We start from the raw sequence: 25,213 nt of genomic DNA, 5'->3' as shown, positions 1-25,213 counted from the left end.
CCTTCATGCATTCTTCCCACAAACTCTCCTTTAACAGTGGCGACAACTCTAGGAGGTGGGTCAGGACACTATTATTATTGTTTTGTGGAGTAAGGAATCAGAGGCAGGTGCCATCATAGAGGCAGAAAGTGGAGTGAAGCCAGGAGTGGCTTTAGGTTCCTTGACAACACATCTCTTGTCTCTGCCTGTGTATGTGGTTTTAACCAGCATGGATGTGCTGCTTCTGAACTTGTTCCGGATGGTGATGCATTTGGATACACTGTTTTCTAGTGCGTTCCTGGTGTCTCCCTGAACTTCTAGAGAGAGGAGCTACTCAGGTCTGTGCTAAATAACAAAACAACTAACACATGAACTAAAAAAGAGGCTGGCAGAACTCAAATTTTCGGGCTTAAAAAAGAATCACTGGAACAGAATATACAACACACTGGAATTTAGAAGCACCGAGGGGATTTGGTGATCCTTGGGATTGTAGGAGAATGGAGCTGGTGGAGGAGGCCCTGTTAGGAGGAGATGCACTTGGCCAACCTCCAGGTATCTTGGGTTGTGGTTCTGTTGGATCTGGGCCCTCTGGCCCCTTGTTCCTCAGAGTGAGGGATGTCATCCTGCTGGGATGGAAGCCCCCTTGCCCCAAGTCTCTAAGATGACCAAACACAAATGTACATAAATTCACTGTGCCCTCAGCCCAGTTCTGGCTGAGACACAAAGAATCTGTGGAGTTTTGGAGTATGCAAGCTTTCTACATTACTTCCTCAGATAAATAAGGCATCCTGGACGACAGTGATTCTGCTGAGGTCCCTTCTTGATCAGCTGAAACTGGGAACCCTGGTTATTGTTGACTGGGGTTAGTGTGTGTCTTGCCAAGTGTTGGGGCATAGAGATAGCACCTACTCTCAGAAGACAGCGGGTCAAGAGTCAGACCAGTGTCTCTGACAGGAGCTCTGGCATTGTCTCAGCCCACTTCAAAGTATATGTTGATTTCTTGCCTGGAGAACTCAGTTCAAGCAAACAGACCCTTAAGTATTTTGGGGGTAGATTGGAGGAGGGTTATTGGAACAGCAGCTGCAATTCTCTACCCTTCTACATTTCTCCTATGTTTAATGTCCTCAACCTGAAGCATTAGCACAACCGTACTAACAATGGCTTTTCTGAGAGATGTGGATTCTGATTGCAGACCTGCCTACTGATGGATTTTAGGGAGAGATTTTTTTTCACAGTGGAAAGCTAGGCTCAGAAACAAAATCCAAATACTAGTCCATAAAATGCTGCAGGTGATGAAGAATACATTCCTCTTTGTTTCTGTGGTATACTCAGCAAAATCTAACTTCTGCTGTAGATATTCAGCTCTTTCCCAAGGGTCAGCGCACCCAGGATGCTGGCCTGGGATTCTTTTTTGTTTGTTTTTGTTTTGAAAAGTTTCTTAATTTTTATTAAAACAGTTTCTTTTCTTTTTCCCCCATTGGATATTTTATGTATTTACATTTCAAGTCTTATCCCCTTTCCCTGTTCCCCCCTCTACCATCTTCCCTCCCACTGCTTCTATGAAGATGCTCCCCCTCCCACCTGCCTACTTCCACTTCAACACCCCAGCATTCCCCTACATTGGGGAATCTAGCCTTTCTTAGGACCAAGGGCTTCTCCTATTGATGCCAGACAATGCCATTCCTACATAAGCAGCTGGAGCCATGGGTCCCTCCATGTGTACTCTTTTGTTGGTGGTTTAGTCCCTGGGAGTTGGGGAGTGGGGGCGCCTGTCTGGTTGATATTGTTCTTTCTATGGGGTTTCAAACCCCTTCTGCTCCTTCAGTCCTTTCTCGTTAGAAAAAGTTATCCTCCATTGGGATCTCGGTGCTCAGTCCAATAGTTAGCTGCAAGCATCCTCATCTGTATCAGTAAAGCTCTGGCAGAGCCTCAGGAGACACCCATATCAGGCTCCTGTCAGCAAATACTTTTCTTGGCATCAACAATAGTGACTGGGTTTCCTGGCTGCAGATGGGTTGGATCCCCAGGTGGGGCAGCTCTGGATGGCCTTTCCTTCAGTCTCTGGCCTGGGATTCTAACCCCTCACCCGCCAGCATTTCTTCTGGCTATTTATAGATTTCTGTTTGGACAGCATCTCTAGGGGATGGGTGGGGCCTGAACTGGTTATGGCTGGCAACAGGCTATCTCTACTTGGTGCATGGTGAGTGTGCATGACTTACATCTCTGATTCTATGGCCTGGCATGCAGAAGAGGTTACATCTAGAGTGAATCTTGCTCTTTATGGAACCATTGCTTTTTGTGCTAATTTTATTCCATGATCCCCATGTGAACTGGCACTTGATGGTATTCTGTGCTGAAGTCAGGCAAGGAGCAACTCTTAGGGGCACCTGAGGGTTTGGGCAAGGGCGACTCAAACATCAGGTTAACAGACAACAGAACTCATGTGTAGGCTGACTAGGGAGATGTAAGTTACTGAATAATCAGAAGAAAGCAAGAACTCAACAAATATCCACTGATGGAGGGCATTACTACTCATGATAATTCAGAAAGTTTGCATTTAAACCAATTATTGTTTTCTCCAAGACTAATAAGCAGCAAGCACATTGTGGCCTCAAACCACATTGTCACTCATTTCTGGGTTCACACTGTTTCAGTGCATGCTTCCTAAGTCTATCAGTGGAAGAGGGAAGTCCTGTGTGGTTGAAAGATACAACAGCGCAGGGTCTCTTTTCTTCCAGCAGAGATGCTTGACTGCAAATTGTAGGCCAGGATGCCTTTGCTTAACCACTCCAGCAAGCAACTTTAGGAGGCACTGAGGTCCTGCCTAACTTATCTGCTTTAATGCAGCATGCAGCTCTGTGGTCTAACACTCTGCAGAGCTCAGTCTCTGATCCTGTGCATTTTCTGAGCTTCTGTTTCTCTGCACAGCATCCTCTCTTTCTGGCCATTTTGCTCACTGCTCTTTGTTGGGCTTGGCTTTTTTTGGTGATCGTGAAGTTAACCATTTGTGGATTTCACCAGGTCTGCAGCAGGCTGCTGCTTATTGTTGACCTCTTGGCCTTTCTAGGTGAGCCTGCTTTTTTCTCTTTCAGATTTTTGAAGATGTAGGAAAGTTCTGAATGTCTCCAATCCACAATCTTACCATTCCCACCACTGAGATCACGCTGGATATAGCACTTAAGGCAGACACAGAGTCATCCTGATCTCATGACATTTGGCTGGTTTACCACGCAATGTATGGAAACATACAATGTTTGGAAATGGTATTGGGTCACACAGAAGTCCAGTGTTCGGGTGGGGATGTTAAGGTGATGGGGTCTTTGAAAGGACGAACTTAGTGATTACATCACTGTGAGGGTTAGCTCAGCTCTCATGGATGCAGACTGTTGCAAAGAGTAAGTTTAATCTGCCAGCTTCTCTGGCATCCTGCTTTGCAATGTCATCCCTCTCACATGTACAATGACCATGATGTCATTGCCCCATGCTGTGATGTAACCATGTGGCCCACAGCAGAGGCCAAATGGACTATTAGCACCTTGATCTTGCACTACCAGTGGCAAAAACTATGAGCTGCACCAACCATTTTTTAAAAAATAAAAGTATCCATTATAGCAACAAAGTGAAGTGGCACCATCATGATCTGAGGACACCATTTCCCAGGCTGTCAAGAAGCTGTATAAAGAAAAAAAAGACTGCGTGATGTAGATGGTTGACTGGCAGGGTAGAGTCCTGGTCCCCTTGCCTTCCTGACTTCTGTGTTTTCAGAGTCTAGATAAAGGTTTACCCATAGAGAAGTAACAATGTACAAAGCACAACATGCCTGGATGCTCTTATCCACAGTGTGTGTGAAGAAAAGCATCTCCTGTGTCATCAGGAGAAGTTTTAGAATTCAGGTCACACATATAGAGAAGGAAGAAAATAACTTCAAATATCTAGATATTTTCTCCCCCCCCAAAGTAGAGATCTGTATGCAAAAACAAAGTTATAAACCACCCAGATGGAGCTTGACACAAGAACTGCTTGTCTGTGGCTAACAGAAGAAGCAAAACGTGTTGCCAAGAAAACAAAAAATTGTCAAAGAAGTTCTTACAAATCACAAATTCCTGCAGACACCATGCATATATTACGAACCAGCTGTGTGCTAAGTCGATGGCTTCAAACACTGATTTTTTTTTTAAAAGTAAGACTTTGGAAAAGGCAAGTCATCATGAAACATGCTAAATATCAACTTAAAGCTTGTTAAAAAAATTCTCAGAAATCAAGAAGTTTCTTTTTCCCTCAGTAAATTTGAAGTTATTATTCTTTTTAAAAAATGCTAACCATCTCCCCAAGATGGAAGGAAATTGGAAAAACTACCTGGGACACACATATTGTGTTCTTCAAGGCTGTGACTCTGTGAAGGCAGGACTGGATTTTAGTGTTTGGTTTCTGAGACAGAGTCTAACAGCCTCGGCTGTTCTTCAAGTGTCATGTAGCTGAGAATGGTCAGGAATCGCCTGCTTCTAACCCCAACCAGTGCTGGTCATATATACACCGCCCTCATGCTAAGATGCACTGTTCAGTGACATCTCTATCTCTGGCAGAAGTTGAAAAGCTAGTTAATGGCTGGCCATTGGTAACAGCAAAGCAATGGCAGCTTCCAATCCACAAGGCACAGTGAGTGCTCGGTAGACTTGTGGCTGACTGGAGGGTCTGGGGACTAAGTTACAGCACCAACTCCACCTAATGAACCATGCTTCTGTTCTTAGAGTTCAGCCAAAGGGAGCGTCTCTTTTCAAATTGCACAAGAATGATTCTGGGGCTCACAGTTTCTCTATACCCTCCCGTATGCAGACAGACCCACTGCACTAGTGCCTTTAACTCCTTAGGTCTGCCAGCACCAGGGTCTCCATTGATTACTGTGGTGATTTGCATATGCTTGACCAAAGGCATGACACTATTAGAAGGTGTGGCCCTGTTTGGAGTGGTCAGGTGTGTCCCTGGCGGGAGTGGGTAAGTGGGTTCTGGAAAACAATACTCTGCTCCTGGTTTCCTTTGGGTGAAGATGTAGAACTCAGCTCCTCCTGCACCACGCCTGTCTAGATGCTGCCATGCTTCCTGCCTTCATGATAATGGACTGAACCTCTGAACCTGTAAGCCAACCCAAATAAATGTTTTTCTTGTAAGAGTTGCTTTGCCCATGGTGTCTCTTTGCAGCAATGAAACCCTAACTAAGACCCTTCCTGAGGCTTTATTCCTCCTCCCAGAGCTTTGCGGTTGCTCTGATAACTTTGCACAACATACCCACTCGCAGTTTGAAGTCGTTGAAGGAGTGCTTATTGATGGCATCCAGTTTTCCCACCAGGGCATATGCAAACTCCACCATGGTGCCTATGTGCATGTACTGACGCTCAGGTTCCTGGAAGAGATCAAAGGCATGTGTGCAGGGTGAGAACCACAGAATGACATCATCACTTGGTCCTGAGCCTGGGCCCATCCTGAAGGAAGGACTCACACCTCTGTGAGAGTTAAACCTCATCTCAAGGAAAATTTTTACCTGAATCTATGATTGAGGTTAAAGCATGGCATTAACCACTGGAACGCATCAGCCTAGCATTGCAGGCATCTTCTGGAGAGAGCGCCATGGCTCAGAGATGTGGGCCACCTCAGATCTCCATTGATGTACATTTAAGGCACTATTAGCAATGAACTTTGAGGGCAGCTAAATTCTCATTGTCCACATACCCAACCTTATCAAGGCTGGCTCAGCTAAGGGGCCCCTGCTGCTTGCCTTGCTCTGGGTTCTGCTGCAGTTGACAGATGGGAGCTTCATGAAGATGAGAGGACCTCCTTTGATGATGGAGGTTGGTTCTCATCATTTGGAGTAGGCTCACTATTCCCTCATGGCAGCTGTTATCCCTCAGCAGCTCTGCTCAGCCCTGGTAACACACTCCTCCTTACTTTGCCTATTCAGAACTCAAGGTGGGCATGCTGAAGGCAGAGTCTTATGTGGAAGTCTAACCTTAGACATGCAGAATGTGATTTCATAACTTTGGAAATAAATCTTTAAACAGGTCATTTAGTGAAGTTACTAGATTGAGCCTTAAACTACGGAATGGACACTCCTGTAAGAGTAGATTGAGATCAGATGTGCACAGAGGGATGCCCATGTGAGGACTCAGGAAGGAGCTACCATCTACAAGTCAGGACAGATGCCTCAGGAGAAAGTAGCCCTGGAAACAACTCAATTTTGAACTTCTAGCTCCAGAATGAAAAGGCAATGAGAACAGAGAGTCACCAAGTGTCTGTTGTGGTGTCTGTTATAAGCCCATGCAGACTAACACAGGGGAACCCTGCCCTTCACTCACTCAATGTTTTATGAAGCCATTTCATACACTTCATACAAAGTGTCCTTTACTTTTTCTGGCTATGTATTTAACAAACTTATTCATCCCAAATGACAGACCATTTCCTGTGGCCTTGGGTACCTCTCCATAGATGAGGAAGATGAAAACCAACTCTTCGAGCTTCTATAGAGGTGAGGTAGAACAGGAAGACAGCAGATATAAACCTTTCATTCAAGATAACAAGAAGAGCAGAGAACCAAGGTAGCAGCCAATAGGAAGAACACAATGACATGGGGGCTACTTGGTGAATCGGCGCAGCAGTTCAATATAGACAATGGAGAGATACCTCACCAAAGCAGGTTCTCACCTGAACTCTACTGATTGACTGATAACTCTGTGTTCTGAGGCATTCCTGGGCATTGCATAGTGTTTATTTACATTGCTGTCTCTACCCACTGGTACTAATGGCATTTTTTTATTGGACTTTTTTCTTTTTTCTTTTTTTAACATTTCAAATGTTACTTCCTTTCCCGGTTTTCTGGATCTAAGCCCTTTATCCTATCCCCCTCCCCTTTTTCTGTAAGGGTGTTCCCCTCCCCACCCACCCCTTCTGACCACCCCCAACTTTCCCCTATACTGGGGGTCCAACCTTGGCAGGACCATGGGCTTTTCCTTCCATTGGTGCCCAACAAGGCCATCCTCTGCTACATATGCAGTTGGGAGCCCAGGGTCTGTCCATGTATAGTCTTTGGGTAGTGATTTAGTCCCTGGAAGCTCTGGGTGGTTAGCACTGTTGTTTTTATGGGGTTGCAAGCCACTTCAGCTGTTTCAATCCTTTCTCTAATTCCTCCAACGGGGGTCCCGTTCTCAGTTCAGTGGTTTGCTGCTAGCATTCGCCTCTGTATTTGACATGCTCTGGTTGTATCTCTCAGGAGAGATCTATATCCAGTTCCTGTCAGCATGGATTTCTTAGCTTCATCAATCTTATCTAGTTTTGGTGGCTGTATATATATACGGGCCACATGTGGGGCAGGCTCTGAATGGCTGTTCCTTCAGTGTCTACTCCAAACTTTATCTTCATATCCCCTGCTATGAATATTTTTGTTCCCATTTTTAAGAAGGACTGACGCATGCACATTTTGGTCATCCTTCTTCTTGAGCTTCATGTGGTCTGTGGATTGTATCTTGGGTAATTCAAGCTTTTGGGATAATAACCACTTATCAGTGAGTGCATACCATGTGTGTTTTTCTGTGATTGGGTTACCTCACTCAGGATGATATTTTCTAGTTCAATCCATTTGCCTATGAATTTCATGAAGTCATTGTTTTTGATAGCTGAGTAGTACTCCATTGTGTAGATGTACCACATTTTCTGTATCCATTCCTCTGTTGAAGGGCATCTGGGTTGTTTACAGCCTCTGGCTATTATAAATAAGGCTGCTATGAACATAGTGGAGCATGTTTCTTTGTTGTATGTTGGAGTATCTTCTGGGTATATGCCCAGGAGAGGTATAGCTGGGTCCTCAGGTAATGGAATGTCCAGTTTTCTGAGGAACCTCCAGATTGATGTACTTTCCAGAGTACCAGTTTGCAATCCCACCAACAATAGAGGAGTGTTCCTCTTTTTTGACATCCTTGCCAGCATCTGTTGTCCCTGGAGTTTTTTATCTTAGCCGTTCTGAGTGGTATGAGGTGGAATCTCAGGGTTGTTTAGATTTGCATTTCCTTGATGACTAAGGATGTTGAGCATTTCTTTAGGTGCTTCTCAGCCATTCGATATTCCTCAGCTGAGAATTCTTTGTTTAGCACTGTACTCCATTTTTTCTTGTAATTTATTATAGTTTTAAATTAGTTATCTGACAATCTGATTAATATATCTTTTTTTAAACTTTTTTTCCATCTTTATTAACTTGAGTATTTCTTATTTACATTTCGATTGTTATTCCCCTTCCCGGTTTTCCGGCAAACATCCTCCTAACCCCTCCCCCTCCCCTTCTATATGTGTGTTCCCCTCCCCATCCTCCCCCCATTACCACCCTCCCCCCAACAATCACGTTCACTGGGGGTTCAGTCTTGGCAGGACCAAGGGCTTCCCCTTCCACTGGTGCTCTTACTAGGCTATTCATTGCTACCTATGAGATTGAGTTCTTTGTATATTTTGAATATTAGCCCTCTATCAGATGTAGGATTGGTAAAGATCTTTTCCCAATCTGTTGGTTACCGTTTTGTCCTAATGACAGTGTCCTTTGCTTTACAGAAGCTTTGCAGTTTTATGAGGTCCTATTTGATGATTCTTGATCTTAGAGCATAAGCCATTGGTGTTTTGTTCAGGAAAATTTCCCCAGTGTCCATGTGTTTGAGATTCTTCCCCACATTTTCTTCTACTAGTTTGAGTGTATCTGGTTTGATGAAGAGGTCCTTGATCCACTTGGACTTAAGCTTTGTACAGGGTGATAAGCATGGATCGATTTGCATTCTTCTACATGCTGACCTCCAGTTGAACCAGCACCATTTGTTGAAAATGCTATCTTTTTTCCATTGTATGGTTTTAGCTCCTTGGTCAAAGATCAAGTGACCATAGGTGTGTGGGTTCATTTCTGGGTCTTCAATTCTATTCCACTGGTCTATCTGCCTGTCTCTGTACCAATACCATGCAGTTTTTATCATCATTGCTCTGTACTACTGCTTGAGGTCAGGGATGGTGATTCTGCTTCTTTTATTGTTGAGGATAGTTTTTGCTATTCTGGGTTTTTTGTTATTCCAAATGAATTTGCAAACTGCTCTAACTCTATGAGGAATTAAGTTGGAATTTTGATGGGGATTGCATTGAATCTCTAGTTTACTTTTGGCAAAATGGCCATTTTTACTATATTAATCCTGCCAATCCATGAGCATGGGAGATCTTTCCATCTTCTGAGATCTTCTTCAATTTCTTTCTTCAGAGACTTGAAGTGCTTGTAATACAGATTTTTCCACTTGCTTGGTTAAAGTCACACCGAGATATTTTATATTATTTGGGACTATTGTGAAGGGTGTCATTTCCCTAATTTCTTTCTCAGCCTGTTTATCCTTTGAGTAAAGGAAGGCTACTGATTTGTTTGAGTTAATTTTATATCCAGACACTTTGCTGAAGTTGTTTATCAGCTTCAGTAGTTCTCTGGTGGAACTTTTGGGGTCACTTAAGTATACTATCATGTCATTTGCAAATAGTGAGATTTTGACTTCTTTGTTTCCAATTTCTATCCCTTTGACTTCTCTTCATTGTCTGATTGCTCTGGCTAGGACTTTGAGTACTATATTGAATAAGTAGGGAGAGAGTGGGCAGCCTTGTCTCATGCCTGATTTTAGTGGGATTGCCTCAAGTTTCGTTCCATTTAGTTTAATGTTAGGTACTGGTTTGTTGTATATTTACTTTTACTGTTTAGGCATGGGCCTTGAATTCCTGATCTTTACAGGACTTTTATCATGAAGGGGTGTTGAATTTTGTGAAATGCTTTCTTAGCATCTAATGAAATGATCATGTGGTTTTTTTCTTTGAGTTTTTTTTTATACAGTGGGTTACTTGATGGATTTCCATATATTGAAACATCCTTGCATCCCTGGTTTGAAGCCTACTTGATCATGGTGGATGATCATTTTTATGTGTTCTTGGATTCAGTTTGCGACCATTTTATTGAGTATTTTTGTGCTGATACTCAAAATGGAAACTGGTCTGATGTTCTTTCTGTTGGGTCTTTGTGTGGTTTAGGGATAAGTGTAATTGTGGCTTCATAGAAGGAATTTGGTAGTGCTCTGTTTGTTTCTATTTTGTGGAACAGTTTGGACTGTATTGGTATGAGGTCTTCTATGAAGTTCTGATAGAGTTCTGCACTAAAGTAATCTGGTTCTGAGCTCTTTTTGGTTGGGAGACTTTTAATAACTGCTTCTATTTCTTTAGGAGTTATGGGATTGTTTATCTTATCTTGATTTAACTTTGGTACCTGGTATTTGTCTAGAAAATTGTCCATGTCCTCCAGATTTTCCAGTTTTGTTGAATATAGGCTTTTGTAGTATGATCTGATGATTTGATGAATTTTCTTGGATTATGTTTTTATGTCTCCTTTTTTGTTTCTGATTTTGTTAATTTGGAAACACTAACTGTGCACTCTTAGTCTGGCTAATGGTTTATCTATCTTGTTGATTTTCTCAAACAACCAGCTCCTTGTTTTGTTGATTCTTTGTATAGGCCTTTTTGTTTCTACTTGTTGATTTTAGCCCTGAGTTTGATTGTTTCCTGCCTTCTACTTTTCTTGGGTGTATTTGCTTCCTTCTGTTCTAGAGCTTTTAGGTGTGCTGTCAAACTGCTGATGTATGCTCTCTCCTGTTTCCTTTTGCAGGCACTCAGAGCTATGAATTTTCCTCTTAGCACTGCTTTCATTGTGTCCCATAAGTTTGTGTATGTTGTGCCTTCATTTTCATTAAATTCTAAGACGTCTTCAATTTATTTCTTCCTTCACCAAGTCATCATTGAGTAGAGTGTCATTCAACTTCCAGGTACACGTGGTCTTTCTGTTGTTTTTATCATTATTGAGGACTAGTTTTACTCCATGGTGATCTGATAGGATGCATGGGATTATTTCAATCTCCTTGTATCTATTGGGGCCTGTTTTGTGACCAATTATATGGTCAATTTTGGAGAATGTCCCATGAGGTACAGAGATTAAGGTGTATCCTTTTGTTTTAGGATAAAATGTTTTGTAAATATCTGCTAAGTCCATTTGGTTCATAATTTCTCTTAGCTTCTCTATGTCTCTGTTCAATTTCTGTTTCCATGATCTGACTGTTGATGACAGTGGAGTGTTGAAATCTCCTACTATTATTGTGTAAGGTACAATCTGTGACTTGAGCTTCATTAAAGTTTCTTTTATGAATGAAGATGTTCTTGCATTTGAAACATAGATACTTAGGATTCAGAGTTCATCTTGGTGGATTTTTCCTTTGATGAGTATGAAGTGTCCTTCCTTATCTTTTTTGATAACTTTTGGTTGAAAGTCGATTTTATATTAGAATGACTACTCCAGCTTGTTTCTTTGGACCATTTGCTTGGAAAGTTGTTTTCCAGACTTTTACTCTGAGGCAGTGTCTGTCTTTGTCTCTGAGGTGTGTTTCCTGTATGCAGCATAATGCTGTCCTCTTTATGTGTCCAGTCTGTTAGTTTATTTTTTTTTAATTGGGGGATTGAATCCATTGATGTTAAGAGATATTAAGAAATAGTGATTGTTTCTTCCTGGTATTTTCGTTGTTAGAGGTGGAATTATGTTTGTGTGTCTCTCTTCTATTTGTTTCTTTGCAAAGAGATTACTTTTTGCTTTTTCTAGGGTGTAGTTTGCCTCCTTGTGTTGGAGTTTTCCATTGGTTATCCTTTGTAGGGCTGGATTTGTAGAAAGATATTGTGTAAATTTGGTTTTGTCATGGAATATCTTGGTCTCTCCATCTCTGGTAATTGAGAGTTTTGTTGGATATAGTAGCTTGGGCTGGCATTTGTGTTCTCTTAGGGTGTGTATGACATTTGCCCAGGATCTTCTGGCTTTCATAGTTTCTGGTGAGAAGTCTGGTGTAATTCTTATAGGTCTGCCTTTATATGTTACTTGACCTTTTCCCCTACTGCTGTTAATATTCTTTCTTTGTTTTGTGCGTATGGTATTTTGACTATTATGTGGAGGGAGGAATTTCTTTTCTGGTTCAATCTATTTGGAGTTCTGTATGCTTCTTGTATGTTTATGAACATCTCTTTCTTTAGGTTAGGGAAGTTTTCTTCTATAATTTTGTTGAAGATATTTACAGGCCCTTAAAGTTGGGAGTCTTCACTCTCTTCTACATCTACTATCCTTAGGTTTGATCTTCTTATTGTGTCCTGGATTTCCTGGATGTTTTGGGCTATGAGTTTTTTGCGTTTTACATTATCTTCAACCATTTTGTTGATGTTTTCTATCGTATCTTCTGCCCCTGAGATTCTCTCTTGTATCTCTTGTATTCTGTTGGTGATGCTTGCATCTATGACTCCTGATCTCTTCCCTAGGTTTTCTATCTCCAGGGTTAGAAGCACAAAGGGAGAATTGTGCTTTCTTTATTGTTTCTATTTCTATTTTTAAATCCTGGATGGTTTTGTTCAATTCCTTCACCTTTTTGTTTGTGTTTTCCTGTAATTCTAAAAATATGTAATGATTCACGAATTTGAGTGTCATCCTTGCACAGGGGGCATGCTATTCTTCTCTGTTTCGTTCCAATTTTAATATATGTGCTGCTGAAGTGAGCACTAATGGCATTTTTTATCTCTGGTGGAAATGATCCTCCCTCCCAATGTCTCTGGATATTGACAAATGTCTCCTGAGGGAAGGGATGGTGGGTCAGAAAAAGGATTATTCTAAGCTGAGAACTACTGAAGCAAATATTGTAAATGTGAAAGGAGAAGAGAGATTAAAGTTCTCATTAAGAAAGATCCAGCTAGGCTGCCGCAGCGCAGAGCTCATAGGCAGCACCCCACAAGCAAACTTGAGCCTCAGGACCACAGGTAAGACCAACTTTTCTGCTGCAAGTGACCTGCCTGGTGAACTCCAGACACAGGCTCACAGGAAGAGCTGAAGGCCTGTAGATAGGAAAAACTACATGCCTGAAGCAGAACACTCTGTCCCCATAACTGGCTGAAAGAAAACAGGAAAACAGGTCTACAACACTCCTGACACACAGGCTTATAGGACAGTCTAGCCACTGTCAGAAATAGCAGAACAAAGTAACACTAGAGATAATATGATGGCGAGAGGAACCCAAGCAACAGAAACCAAGACTACATGATATCATTGGAGCCCAATTCTTCCACCAAAGCAAACACGGAATATCCAAACACACCAGAAAAGCAAGATCTAGTTTCAAAATCATATTTGATCAGGATGCTGGAGGACTTCAAGAAAGACGTGAAGAACTCCCTTAGAGAACAAGTAGAAGCCTACAGAGAGGAATCGCAAAAATCCCTGAAAGAATTCCAGGAAATCATAAATAAAAAAGTAGAAGCCCATAGAGAGGAGTCACAAAAATCCCTGAAAGAATTCCAGGAAATCATAAATAAACAAGTAGAAGCCCATAGAGAGGAGTCACAAAAATCCCTGAAAGAATTCCAGGAAAACACAATCAAACAGTTGAAGGAATTAAAAATGGAAATAGAAGCAATCAAGAAAGAACACATGGAAACAACCCTGGATATAGAAAACCAAAAGAAGAGACAAGGAGCTGTAGATACGAGCTTCACCAACAGAATACAAGAGATGGAAGAGAGAATCTCAGGAGCAGAAGATTCCATAGAAATCATTGACTCAACTGTCAAAGATAATGTAAAGCGGAAAAAGCTACTGGTCCAAAACATACAGGAAATCCAGGACTCAATGAGAAGATCAAACCTAAGGATAATAGGGATAGAAGAGAGTGAAGACTCCCAGTTCAAAGGACCAGTAAATATCTTCAACAAACTCATAGAAGAAAACTTCCCTAACCTAAAGAAAGAGATACCCATAAGCATACAAGAAGCCTACAGAACTCCAAATAGATTGGACCAGAAAAGAAACACCTCCCGTCACATAATAGTCAAAACACCAAATGCACAAAATAAAGAAAGAATATTAAAAGCAGTAAGGGAAAAAGGTCAAGCAACATATAAAGGCAGACCTATCAGAATTACACCAGACTTTTCGCCAGAAACTATGAAAGCCAGAAGATCCTGGACAGATGTCATACAGACCCTAAGAGAACACAAATGCCAGCCCAGGTTGCTGTATCCTGCAAAACTCTCAATTAATATAGATGGAGAAACCAAGATATTCCATGACAAAACCAAATTTACACAATATCTTTCTACAAATCCAGCACTACAAAGGATAATAAATGGTAAAGCCCAACATAAGGAGGCAAGCTATACCCTAGAAGAAGCAAGAAAGTAATCGTCTTGGCAACAAAACAAAGAGAAGAAAAGCACACAAACATAACCTCACATCCAAATATGAATATAACAGGAAGCAATAATCACTATTCCTTAATATCTCTCAACATCAATGGCCTCAACTCCCCAATAAAAAGACATAGATTAACAAACTGGATACGCAACGAGGACCCTGCATTCTGCTGCCTACAGGAAACACACCTCAGAGACAAAGACAGACACTACCTCAGAGTGAAAGGCTGGAAAACAACTTTCCAAGCAAATGGTCAGAAGAAGCAAGCTGGAGTACCCATTCTAATATCAAATAAAATCAATTTTCAATTAAAAGTCATCAAAAAAGATAAGGAAGGACACTTCATATTTATCAAAGGAAAACTCCACCAAGATGAACTCTCAATCCTAAATATCTATGCCCCAAATACAAGGGCACCTACTTACGTAAAAGAAACCTTACTAAAGCTCAAAACACACATTGCACCTCACACAATAATAGTAGGAGATTTCAACACCCCACTCTCATCAATGGACAGACCATGGAAACAGAAATTAAACAGAGACGTAGACAGACTAAGAGAAGTCATGAGCCAAATGGACTTAACAGATATTTATAGAACATTCTACCCTAAAGCAAAAGGATATACCTTCTTCTCAGCTCCTTATGGTACTTTCTCCAAAATTGACCATATAATTGGTCAAAAAATGGGCCTCAACAGGTACAGAAAGATAGAAATAATCCCATGCGTGCTATCGGACCAACACGGCCTAAAACTGGTCTTCAATAACAATAAGGGAAGAATGCCCACATATACGTGGAAATTGAACACTGCTCTACTCAATGATAACCTGGTCAAGGAAGAAATAAAGAAAGAAATTAAAGACTTTTTAGAATTTAATGAAAATGAAGGTACAACATACCCAAACTTATGGGACACAATGAAAGCTGTGCTAAGAGGAAAACTCATAGCGCTGAGTGCCTGCAGAAAGAAACAGGAAAGAGCATATGTCAGCAGCTTGACAGCACACCTAAAATCTCTAGAACAAAAAGAAGCAAACACACCCAGGAGGAGTAGAAGGCAGGAAATAATCAAACTCAGAGCTGAAATCAGCCAAGTAGAAATAAAGAGGACCAGAGAAAGAATCAACAGAAACAAAAGTTGGTTCTTTGAGAAAATCAACAAGATAGATAAACCCTTAGCCAGACTAACGAGAGGACACAGAGAGTGTATCCAAATTAACAAAATCAGAAATGAAAAGGGAGACATAACTACAGATTCAGAGGAAATTCAAAAAATCATCAGATCTTACTACAAAAGCCTATATTCAACGAAACTTGAAAATCTTCAGGAAATGGACAATTTCCTAGACAGATACCAGGTACCAAAGTTAAATCAGGAACAGATAAACCAGTTAAACAACCCCATAACTCCTAAGGAAATAGAAGCAGTCATTAAAGGTCTCCCAACCAAAAAGAGCCCAGGTCCAGACGGGTTTAGTGCAGAATTCTATCAAACCTTCATAGAAGACCTCATACCAATATTATCCAAACTATTCCACAAAATTGAAACAGATGGAGCACTACTGAATTCCTTCTATGAAGCCACAATTACTCTTATACCTAAACCACACAAAGACCCAACAAAGAAAGAGAACTTCAGACCAATTTCCCTTATGAATATTGACGCAAAAATAGTCAATAAAATTCTGGCAAACCGAATCCAAGAGCACATCAAAACAATCATCCACCATGATCAAGTAGGCTTCATCCCAGGCATGCAGGGATGGTTTAATATATGGAAAACCATCAACGTAATCCATTCAAACTGAAAGATAAACACCACATGATCATTTCATTAGATGCTGAGAAAGCATTTGACAAAATTCAACACTCCTTCATGATAAAAGTCCTGGAAAGAATAGGAATTCAAGGCCCATACCTAAACATAGTAAAAGCCATATACAGCAAACCAGTTGCTAACATTAAACTAAATGGAGAGAAACTTGAAGCAATCCCACTAAAATCAGGGACTAGACAAGGCTGCCCACTCTCTCCCTCCTTATTCAATATAGTTCTTGAAGTTCTAGCCAGAGCAATCAGACAAAAAAAGGAGATCAAGGGGATACAGATAGGAAAAGAAGAGGTCAAAATATCACTATTTGCAGATGACATGATAGTATATTTAAGTGATCCCAAAAGTTCCACCAGAGAACTACTAAAGCTGATAAACAACTTCAGCAAAGTGGCTGGGTATAAAATTAACTCAAATAAATCAGTAGCCTTCCTCTACAAAAAAGAGAAACAAGCCGAGAAAGAAATTAGGGAAACGACACCCTTCATAATAGACCCAAATAATATAAAGTACCTCGGTGTGACTTTAACCAAGCAAGTAAAAGATCTGTACAATAAGAACTTCAAGACACTGAGGAAAGAAATTGAAGAAGACCTCAGAAGATGGAAAGATCTCCCATGCTCATGGATTGGCAGGATTAATTTAGTAAAAATGGCCATTTTACCAAAAGCAATCTACAGATTCAATGCAATCCCCATCAAAATACCAATCCAATTCTTCAAAGAGTTAGACAGAACAATTTGCAAATTTATCTGGAATAACAAAAAACCCAGGATAGCTAAAGCTATCCTCAACAATAAAAGGACTTCAGGGGGAATCACTATCCCTGAACTCAAGCAGTATTACAGAGCAATAGTCATAAAAACTGCATGGTATTGGTACAGAGACAGACAGATAGACCAATGGAATAGAATTGAAGACCCAGAAATGAACCCACACACCTATGATCACTTGATTTTTGACAAAGGAGCCAAAACCATCCAATGGAAAAAAGATAGCATTTTCAGCAAATGGTGCTGGTTCAACTGGAGGGCAACATGTAGAAGAATGCAGATCGATCCATGCTTATCACCCTGTACAAAGCTTAAGTCCAAGTGGATCAAGGACCTCCACATCAAACCAGACACACTCAAACTAATAGAAGAAAAACTAGGGAAGCATCTGGAACACATGGGCACTGGAAAAAATTTCCTGAACAAAACACCAATGGCTTATGCTCTAAGATCAAGAATCGACAAATGGGATCTCATAAAATTGCAAAGCCTCTGTAAGGCAAAGGACACGGTGGTTAGGACAAAACGGCAACCAACAGATTGGGAAAAGATCTTTACCAATCCTACAACAGATAGAGGCCTTATATCCAAAATATACAAAGAACTCAAGAAGTTAGACCGCAGGGAAACAAATAACCCTATTAAAAATGGGGTTCAGAGCTAAACAAAGAATTCACAGCTGAGGAATGCCGAATGGCTGAGAAACACCTAAAGAAATGTTCAACATCTTTAGTCATAAGGGAAATGCAAATCAAAACAACCCTGAGATTTCACCTCACACCAGTGAGAATGGCTAAGATCAAAAACTCAGGTGACAGCAGATGCTGGCGAGGATGTGGAGAAAGAGGAACACTCCTCCATTGTTGGTGGGATTGCAGACTGGTAAAACCATTCTGGAAATCAGTCTGGAGGTTCCTCAGAAAATTGGACATTGAACTGCCTGAGGATCCAGCTATACCTCTCTTGGGCATATACCCAAAAGATGCCTCAACATATAAAAGAGAGACGTGCTCCACTATGTTCATCGCAGCCTTATTTATAATAGCCAGAATCTGGAAAGAACCCAGATGCCCTTCAACAGAGGAATGGATACAGAAAATGTGGTACATCTACACAATGGAATATTACTCAGCTATCAAAAACAACGAGTTTATGAAATTCGTAGGCAAATGGTTGGAACTGGAAAATATCATCCTGAGTGAGCTAACCCAATCACAGAAAGACATACATGGTATGCACTCATTGATAAGTGGCTATTAGCCCAAATGCTTGAATTACCCTAGATCCCTAGAACAAACGAAACTCAAAACGGATGATCAAAATGTGAATGCTTCACTCCTTCTTTAAATGAGGAAAAAGAATACCCTTGGGTGGGAAGGGAGAGGCAAAGATTAAAACAGAGACTGAAGGAACACCCATTCAGAGCCTGCCCCACATGTGGCCCATACATATACAGCCACCCAATTGGACAAGATGGATGAAGCAAAGAAGTGCAGACCGACAGGAGCCGGATGTAGATCCCTCCTGAGAGACACATCCAGAATACAGCAAATACAGAGGCGAATGCCAGCAGCAAACCACTGAACTGAGAATAGGTCCCCCGTTGAAGGAATCAGAGAAAGAACTGGAAGCGCTTGAAGGGGCTGGAGACCCCAAAAGTACAACAATGTCAAGCAACCAGAGCTTCCAGGGACTAAGCCACTACCTAAATACTATACATGGACTGACCCTGGACTCTGACCCCATAGGTAGCAATGAATATCCTAGTAAGAGCACCAGTGGAAGGGGAAGCCCTGGGTCCTGCTAAGACTGAACCCCCAGTGAACTAGACTATGGGGGGAGGGCGGCAATGGGGGGAGGGTTGGGAGGGGGACACCCATAAGGAAGGGGAGGGGGGAGGGGGATGTTTGCCCGGAAACCGGGAAAGGGAATAACACTTGAAATGTATATAAGAAATACTCAAGTTAATAAAAAAATAATAATAATAAAAAAAAAGAATTAAATTAGCTGTATGCATTGGGCTCAGGATCCCAGTATGCAGCAGTATGATGGTTATTTTCATTACAGTCTTTTATATTTTTGATACATATTTTTAAAAAATGAAACCTATTGGATTATTTTCTAGCTATATTTAAGGTATAGAATGGTAGACTGTGGGGCTACTGCTCAAGTTCCAGTGCAGTGAGTAAGCAGTGGGGGAGTAGGTGGCCTTTAGAACCATTTCTTCCCTTCTGATGTGATCTTGAAACTTAAAGGAAGGATGAAGTTTGGAAGATCAATAAGATCTTGACAATCATTTCTTCCTACAGATACTTATTAGGAACACAGCTTCACTCCAAAAAGGGAATTAATCACATCTAATGCACATCACAGCTCAGTGGCTGCAAACATGAACTGACTGGGAGCAGGTCATTCTGATTGACAGATTAGAATATGTAGAAAGCTATAAAATCAGAGTATTCAGAACTCTGTGGAAGAAAACTACCCAAAGCTCCCTCATGACTTTCTGCAGAAGAGAGCACTGCATCTCTGGTGACTTCAAGCTGACAGGACTATCTTAACAACAGGCTTATCAATGGGAAGAGGAAGATGTATCTGATGAATGCTACAAAGAAGTTACAATGATATAATCAAGAGACATACAGAAAGGAGGTTTTAAATATTTTAACTTGTATTGAGTCTGTTATTGGACAATTTCCTATAGGTCTAGCTTGCTTTCTGTTTAACTCTGTGGGAGAACACTTTTTAAAACACATCACACTTTGGGAGTGGATGTGCAGGCTTTTGTGGTAGGTTAATGGAGAAGGAACTGCTAGGATTACACGCCACATTTTCCACATCTTGCATCCAGAACTTGGGCCAGTTGTTTTCTTTTAGCAGGGGACCTACCTGCTCTTCACTGCATGCCTACAAAACAGTCTGTCAGACAATTTCCCTTCCCTCCTCATTCCTCTCTTTCACCCCCACCCCCACTCGTCTCAGAGTTCCTGAGAACACGCAGGCTTTCTGTGAGAGCTGTGTTTGTTGAGGTGGAACCCTGATATGTGGGTGATTACATCTGATTAATATCAGATGTCATCTGGTAATGGTTGCCTGAATGTTACATCCCTACTGATAGTCAAAAGAGGTCATCATGTCCTTACACTTTGAAAGTCTAGTGTCCCCCCTACAACCACCAATGATCTTCCAACTCTTGTTGAGAGACCCAGGGGATCAGGAGATCTTCAGACTACTAAGCAGCTTCTTGATGTTGGTTTCTGAATCTTTCTAAATGTTCTATCCTATGGGAATGGCATATTGTCTTAGCAGGACAGATCCAATGTGTTTTCAAATGTATACGAGCATGTAAGTATATTGTTCCTACACTCCCAATTCTACTAAGCTTTAGTAAACTTTTCTAAGGAGCAGTATATAATTTATCTTGTTATATTACCTTTTTTTTCCAAGAAAATTTAAACACACTTTTCATCAATTTAGACTCTAATTAATACGAATCAACAAAGGTTAATTTCATTTAAATGCCACCCATAATTTATTTGCTTCATTACCACTTCATAGATAATGCAGTGTGTCCCATTATGACTAAGAAAAGCCTCAAGGTTTTATCTTTATACTTAATAGATGGATTTAACTGAAGGTCACAGCACAATGGAGGGGTGAACCTGCATACAAGCACATGAGAAATAATGAATGGGAGAGATGGTCAATGTTCAATGTGAAAAATGTGGAATTCACAAGCATGTCCCCAGGAAAGTGATGATTATGTTATTGCAAAATTGTCACTGACTCCGAGGGAAAGGGAAGGACAAGAAGTGTCATGGTTCCTTAAGTTGACTTTGGATTGTGACTCTCTTTTCACCATGATCAAAACAGGCAGCACACAGGCACACAGGAATTAAAACAAACAACAAACAACACACACAGATGTTCTGACCTGTGTCTGAAACCATTCACAGAAAGAAAAACGTTAACAGTTAATGATAATCCTTTTGAAAAAGATGCCTTAGAAGTAGTTTCCTTGTTAGGATGAGAGGCTGAGATTCCGGGAAAGGGAATAACACTTGAAATGTATATAAGAAATACTCAAGTTAATAAAAAAAAAAAAAAAGAATAGGAATTCAAGGCCCATACCTAAACATAGTAAAAGCCATATACAGCAAACCAGTTGCTAACATTAAACTAAATAGAGAGAAACTTGAAGCAATCCCACTAAAATCAGGGACTAGACAAGGCTGCCCACTCTCTCCCTACTTATTCAATATAGTTCTTGAAGTTCTAGCCAGAGCAATCAGACAACAAAAGGAGATCAAGGGGATACAGATCGGAAAAGAAGAAGTCAAAATATCAGTATTTACAGATGATATGATAGTATATTTAAGTGATCCCAAAAGTTCCACCAGAGAACTACTAAAGCTGATAAACAACTTCAGCAAAGTGGCTGGGTATAAAATTAACTCAAATAAATCAGTAGCCTTCCTCTACAAAAAAGAGAAACAAGCCGAGAAAGAAATTAGGGAAACGACACCCTTCATAATAGACCCAAATAATATAAAGTACCTCGGTGTGACTTTAACCAAGCAAGTAAAAGATTTGTACAATAAGAACTTCAAGACTCTGAAGAAACAAATTGAAGAAGTCCTCAGAAGATGGAAAGATCTCCCATGCTCATGGATTGGCAGGATTAATATAGTAAAAATGGCCATTTTACCAAAAGCGATCTACAGATTCAATGCAATCCCCATCAAAATACCAATCCAATTCTTCAAAGAGTTAGACAGAACAATTTGCAAATTCATCTGGAATAATAAAAAACCCAGGATAGCTAAAACTATCCTCAACAATAACAGGACTTTAGGGGGAATCACTATCCCTGAACTCAAGCAGTATTACAGAGCAATAGTTATAAAAACTGCATGGTATTGGTACAGAGACAGACAGATAGACCAATGGAACAGAATTGAAGACCCAGAAATGAACCCACACACCTATGGTCACTTGATTTTTGACAAAGGAGCCAAAACCATCCAATGGAAAAAAGATAGCATTTTCAGCAAATGGTGCTGGTTCAACTGGAGGTCAACATGTAGAAGAATGCAGATTGATCCATGCTTATCACCCTGTACAAAGCTTAAGTCCAAGTGGATCAAGGACCTCCACATCAAACCAGATACACTCAAACTAATAGAAGAAAAACTAGGGAAGCATCTGGAACACATGGGCACTGGAGAAAATTTCCTGAACAAAACACCAATGGCTTATGCTCTAAGATCAAGAATGGACAAATGGGATCTCATAAAACTGCAAAGCTTCTGTAAGGCAAAGGACACTGTGGTTAGGACAAAACGGCAACCAACAGATTGGGAAAAGATCTTTACCAATCCTACAACAGATAGAGGCCTTATATCCAAAATATACAAAGAACTCAAGAAGTTAGACCACAGGGAGACAAATAACCCTATTAAAAATGGGGTTCAGAGCTAAACAAAGAATTCACAGCTGAGGAATGCCGAATGGCTGAGAAACACCTAAAGAAATGTTCAACATCTTTAGTCATAAGGGAAATGCAAATCAAAACAACACTGAGATTTCACCTCACACCAGTGAGAATGGCTAAGATCAAAAACTCAGGTGACAGCAGATGCTGGCGAGGATGCGGAGAAAGAGGAACACTCCTCCATTGTTGGTGGGATTGCAGACTGGTACAACCATTCTGGAAATCAATCTGGAGGTTCCTCAGAAAATTGGACATTGAACTGCCTGAGGATCCAGCTATACCTCTCTTGGGCATATACCCAAAAGATGCCCCAACATATAAAAAAGACACGTGCTCCACTATGTTCATCGCAGCCTTATTTATAATAGCCAGAAGCTGGAAAGAACCCAGATGCCCTTCAACAGAGGAATGGATACAGAAAATGTGGTACATCTACACAATGAAATATTACTCAGCTATCAAAAACAATGACTTTATGAAATTCGTAGGCAAATGGGTGGAACTGAAAAATATCATCCTGAGTGAGCTAACCCAATCACAGAAAAACACACATGGCATGCACTCATTGATAAGTGGCTATTAGCCCAAATGCTTGAATTATCCTAGATGCCTAGAACAAATGAAACTCAAGACGGGTGATCACAATGTGAATGCTTCACTCCTTCTTTAAAAGGGGAACAAGAATACCCTTGGCAGGGAATAGAGAGGCAAAGATTAAAACAGACACAGAAGGAACACCCATTCAGAGCCTGCCCCACATGTGGCCCACAAATATACAGCCATCCAATTAGACAAGATGGATGAAGCAAAGAAGTGCAGGCCGACAGGAGCCGGATGTAGATCTCTCTCGAGAGACACAGCCAGAATACAGCAAACACAGAGGCGTATGCCAGCAGCAAACCACTGAATTGAGAATAGGACCCCCGTTGAAGGCATCAGAGAAAGAACTGGAAGAGCTTGAAGGGGCTCGAGACCCCAAAAGTACAACAATGCCAAGCAACCAGAGCTTCCAGGGACTAAGCCACTACCTAAAGACTAAACATGGACTGACCCTGGACTCTGACCTCATAGGTAGCAATAAATATCCTAGTAAGCGCACCAGTGGAAGGGGAAGCCCTAGGTCCTGCTAAGACTGAACCCCCAGTGAACTAGATTGTTGGGGGGAGGGCGGCAATGGGGGGAGGGTGGGGAGGGGAACACCCATAATGAAGGGGCGGGGGAGGGGGATGCTTGCCTGGAAACCGGGAAAGGGAATAACACTCGAAATGTATATAAGAAATACTCAAGTTAAAAAAAAAAAAGACAGATGCAATAATGGAAGTGGGTACCGACTGACAAGCCCAGCCCAAAAAGAGAACACGCTGTTGGCAATCAGTAAGGACTGCAACATGGTGATGGAGATTACCAGAGAGGTTTCCTTTCTAGGGATGAAGGAATATATAGAACATGGGTATCAGACATTTTGGTTTCTCTGGACCACATTGGATGAAGAAGCAGTGTCTTGGGTCACAATAAATATAAGTTTATCAAGAAAAAAAAAGAAAGATTTCTTCAATTTGTCAGCTGAACATCAATCTAGAAAAAGCAAATAAATGAAACTGTATTGTTACCATAGTCTGAGGGTTACTCTTGTTGTGATGAAACACATGATTATATCAATTTGGGGAGTAAAGTATTTATTTGGTTTATATTTCCATATCACTGTTCATCTTAGAAGAAAGTCAGGATAGAAACTAAAAACAAGGCAGAAGCCTGGATATAGAAGCTGATGCAGAGGCCATGGAGGAGTGCAGCTTACTGGCTTGCTCCTTGTTGCTTGCTTAAGCCTGTTTTCTTGCCGAATCCAGAACCACACATTCAGGGATAACACTAACCACAATGGGCTTTGCCCTCCCCAATCAATCACTAAGAAATACACTACATCTAATTCTTGTAAAGTGTTTTAAATTGACACAAATCCAGCCAGTATTCCTTATAAAAGACTCTGCTGGAGATGTAGTGTTACATCATCATCATCATGACCATCACCACTACCACCACCACCACCACCACCACCACCACCACCACCACCACCACCACCATCATCATCATCATTGCATCATTTATGTATGATGCTTGTTTAGGGGAACAAGTGTGGACAACTTCATGGAGTTGGTTCTTTCTTTTCACATCTACACAAACTCTGGGGATTGAATTCATGCCATCAGCAAACCACTGAACTGAGAACGGGACCCCCGTTGAAGGAATCAGAGAAAGGACTGGAAGAGCTTGAAGGGGCTGGAGACACCATATGAACAATGCCAACCAACCAGAGCTTCCAGGGACTAAGCCACTACCCAAAGACTATATACATGGACTGACCCTGGACTCCAACCTCATAGGTAGCAATGAATAGCCTAGTAAGAGCACCAGTGGAAGGGGAAGCCCTTGGTCCTGCCAAGTCTGATCCCCCAGTGAACGTGATTGTTTGGGGGAGGGCGGTAATGGGTGGAGGATGGGGAGGGAAACACCCATATAGAAGGGGAGGGGGAGGGTTAGGGGGATGTTTGCCGGGAAACCGGGAAGGGGAATAACAATCGAAATGTAAATAAGAAATACTCAAGTTAATAAAGATGGAAAAAAAAAGAAAGAAATGGTTTGAGTTCTGCTGAACCAAGGAGCAGCATCATACCCTTACCCATCTACCCTTTCATGTTTTCATACAGTTGTTTGAGAATGGAGGTTTTTAAGTGACCTCAGTCGTAAGGCATGATTGAGTTCAGGGAGGAGGGTTCAAACCCAATGCAACAACTTATGTGGGCTCAGCAAAATGGAAGTTCCCGAGACCT

At 41.2% G+C, this 25,213-nt stretch overlaps 1 protein-coding gene and 1 non-coding gene across 4 annotated transcripts in view; both read right to left on the bottom strand.

The window, feature by feature from the left end:
* Window positions 1–25,213, bottom strand: part of Adcy2 (adenylate cyclase 2) — a 446,592-nt gene that overhangs the window by 5,394 nt on the left and 415,985 nt on the right. For all 3 annotated transcript variants that reach the window (NM_031007.3, XM_039092032.2, XM_039092037.2), the window contains one exon: window positions 5,263–5,377. In NM_031007.3, the coding sequence (NP_112269.2) occupies window positions 5,263–5,377 (115 nt within the window). The remainder of the gene's footprint in view (window positions 1–5,262; window positions 5,378–25,213) is intronic.
* On the bottom strand, window positions 12,495–12,601 carry Rnu6-783 (RNA, U6 small nuclear 783). Its single transcript, XR_005499937.1, has one exon. It is a non-coding gene; the product is annotated as a U6 spliceosomal RNA (small nuclear RNA).

Source organism: Rattus norvegicus, chromosome 1, assembly GCF_036323735.1.
Source record: "Rattus norvegicus strain BN/NHsdMcwi chromosome 1, GRCr8, whole genome shotgun sequence".
NCBI lineage: Eukaryota > Metazoa > Chordata > Mammalia > Rodentia > Muridae > Rattus > Rattus norvegicus.
The sequence above is the reverse complement of the archived record's forward strand: the minus strand, read 5'-3'. Positions and strand labels throughout refer to the sequence as shown.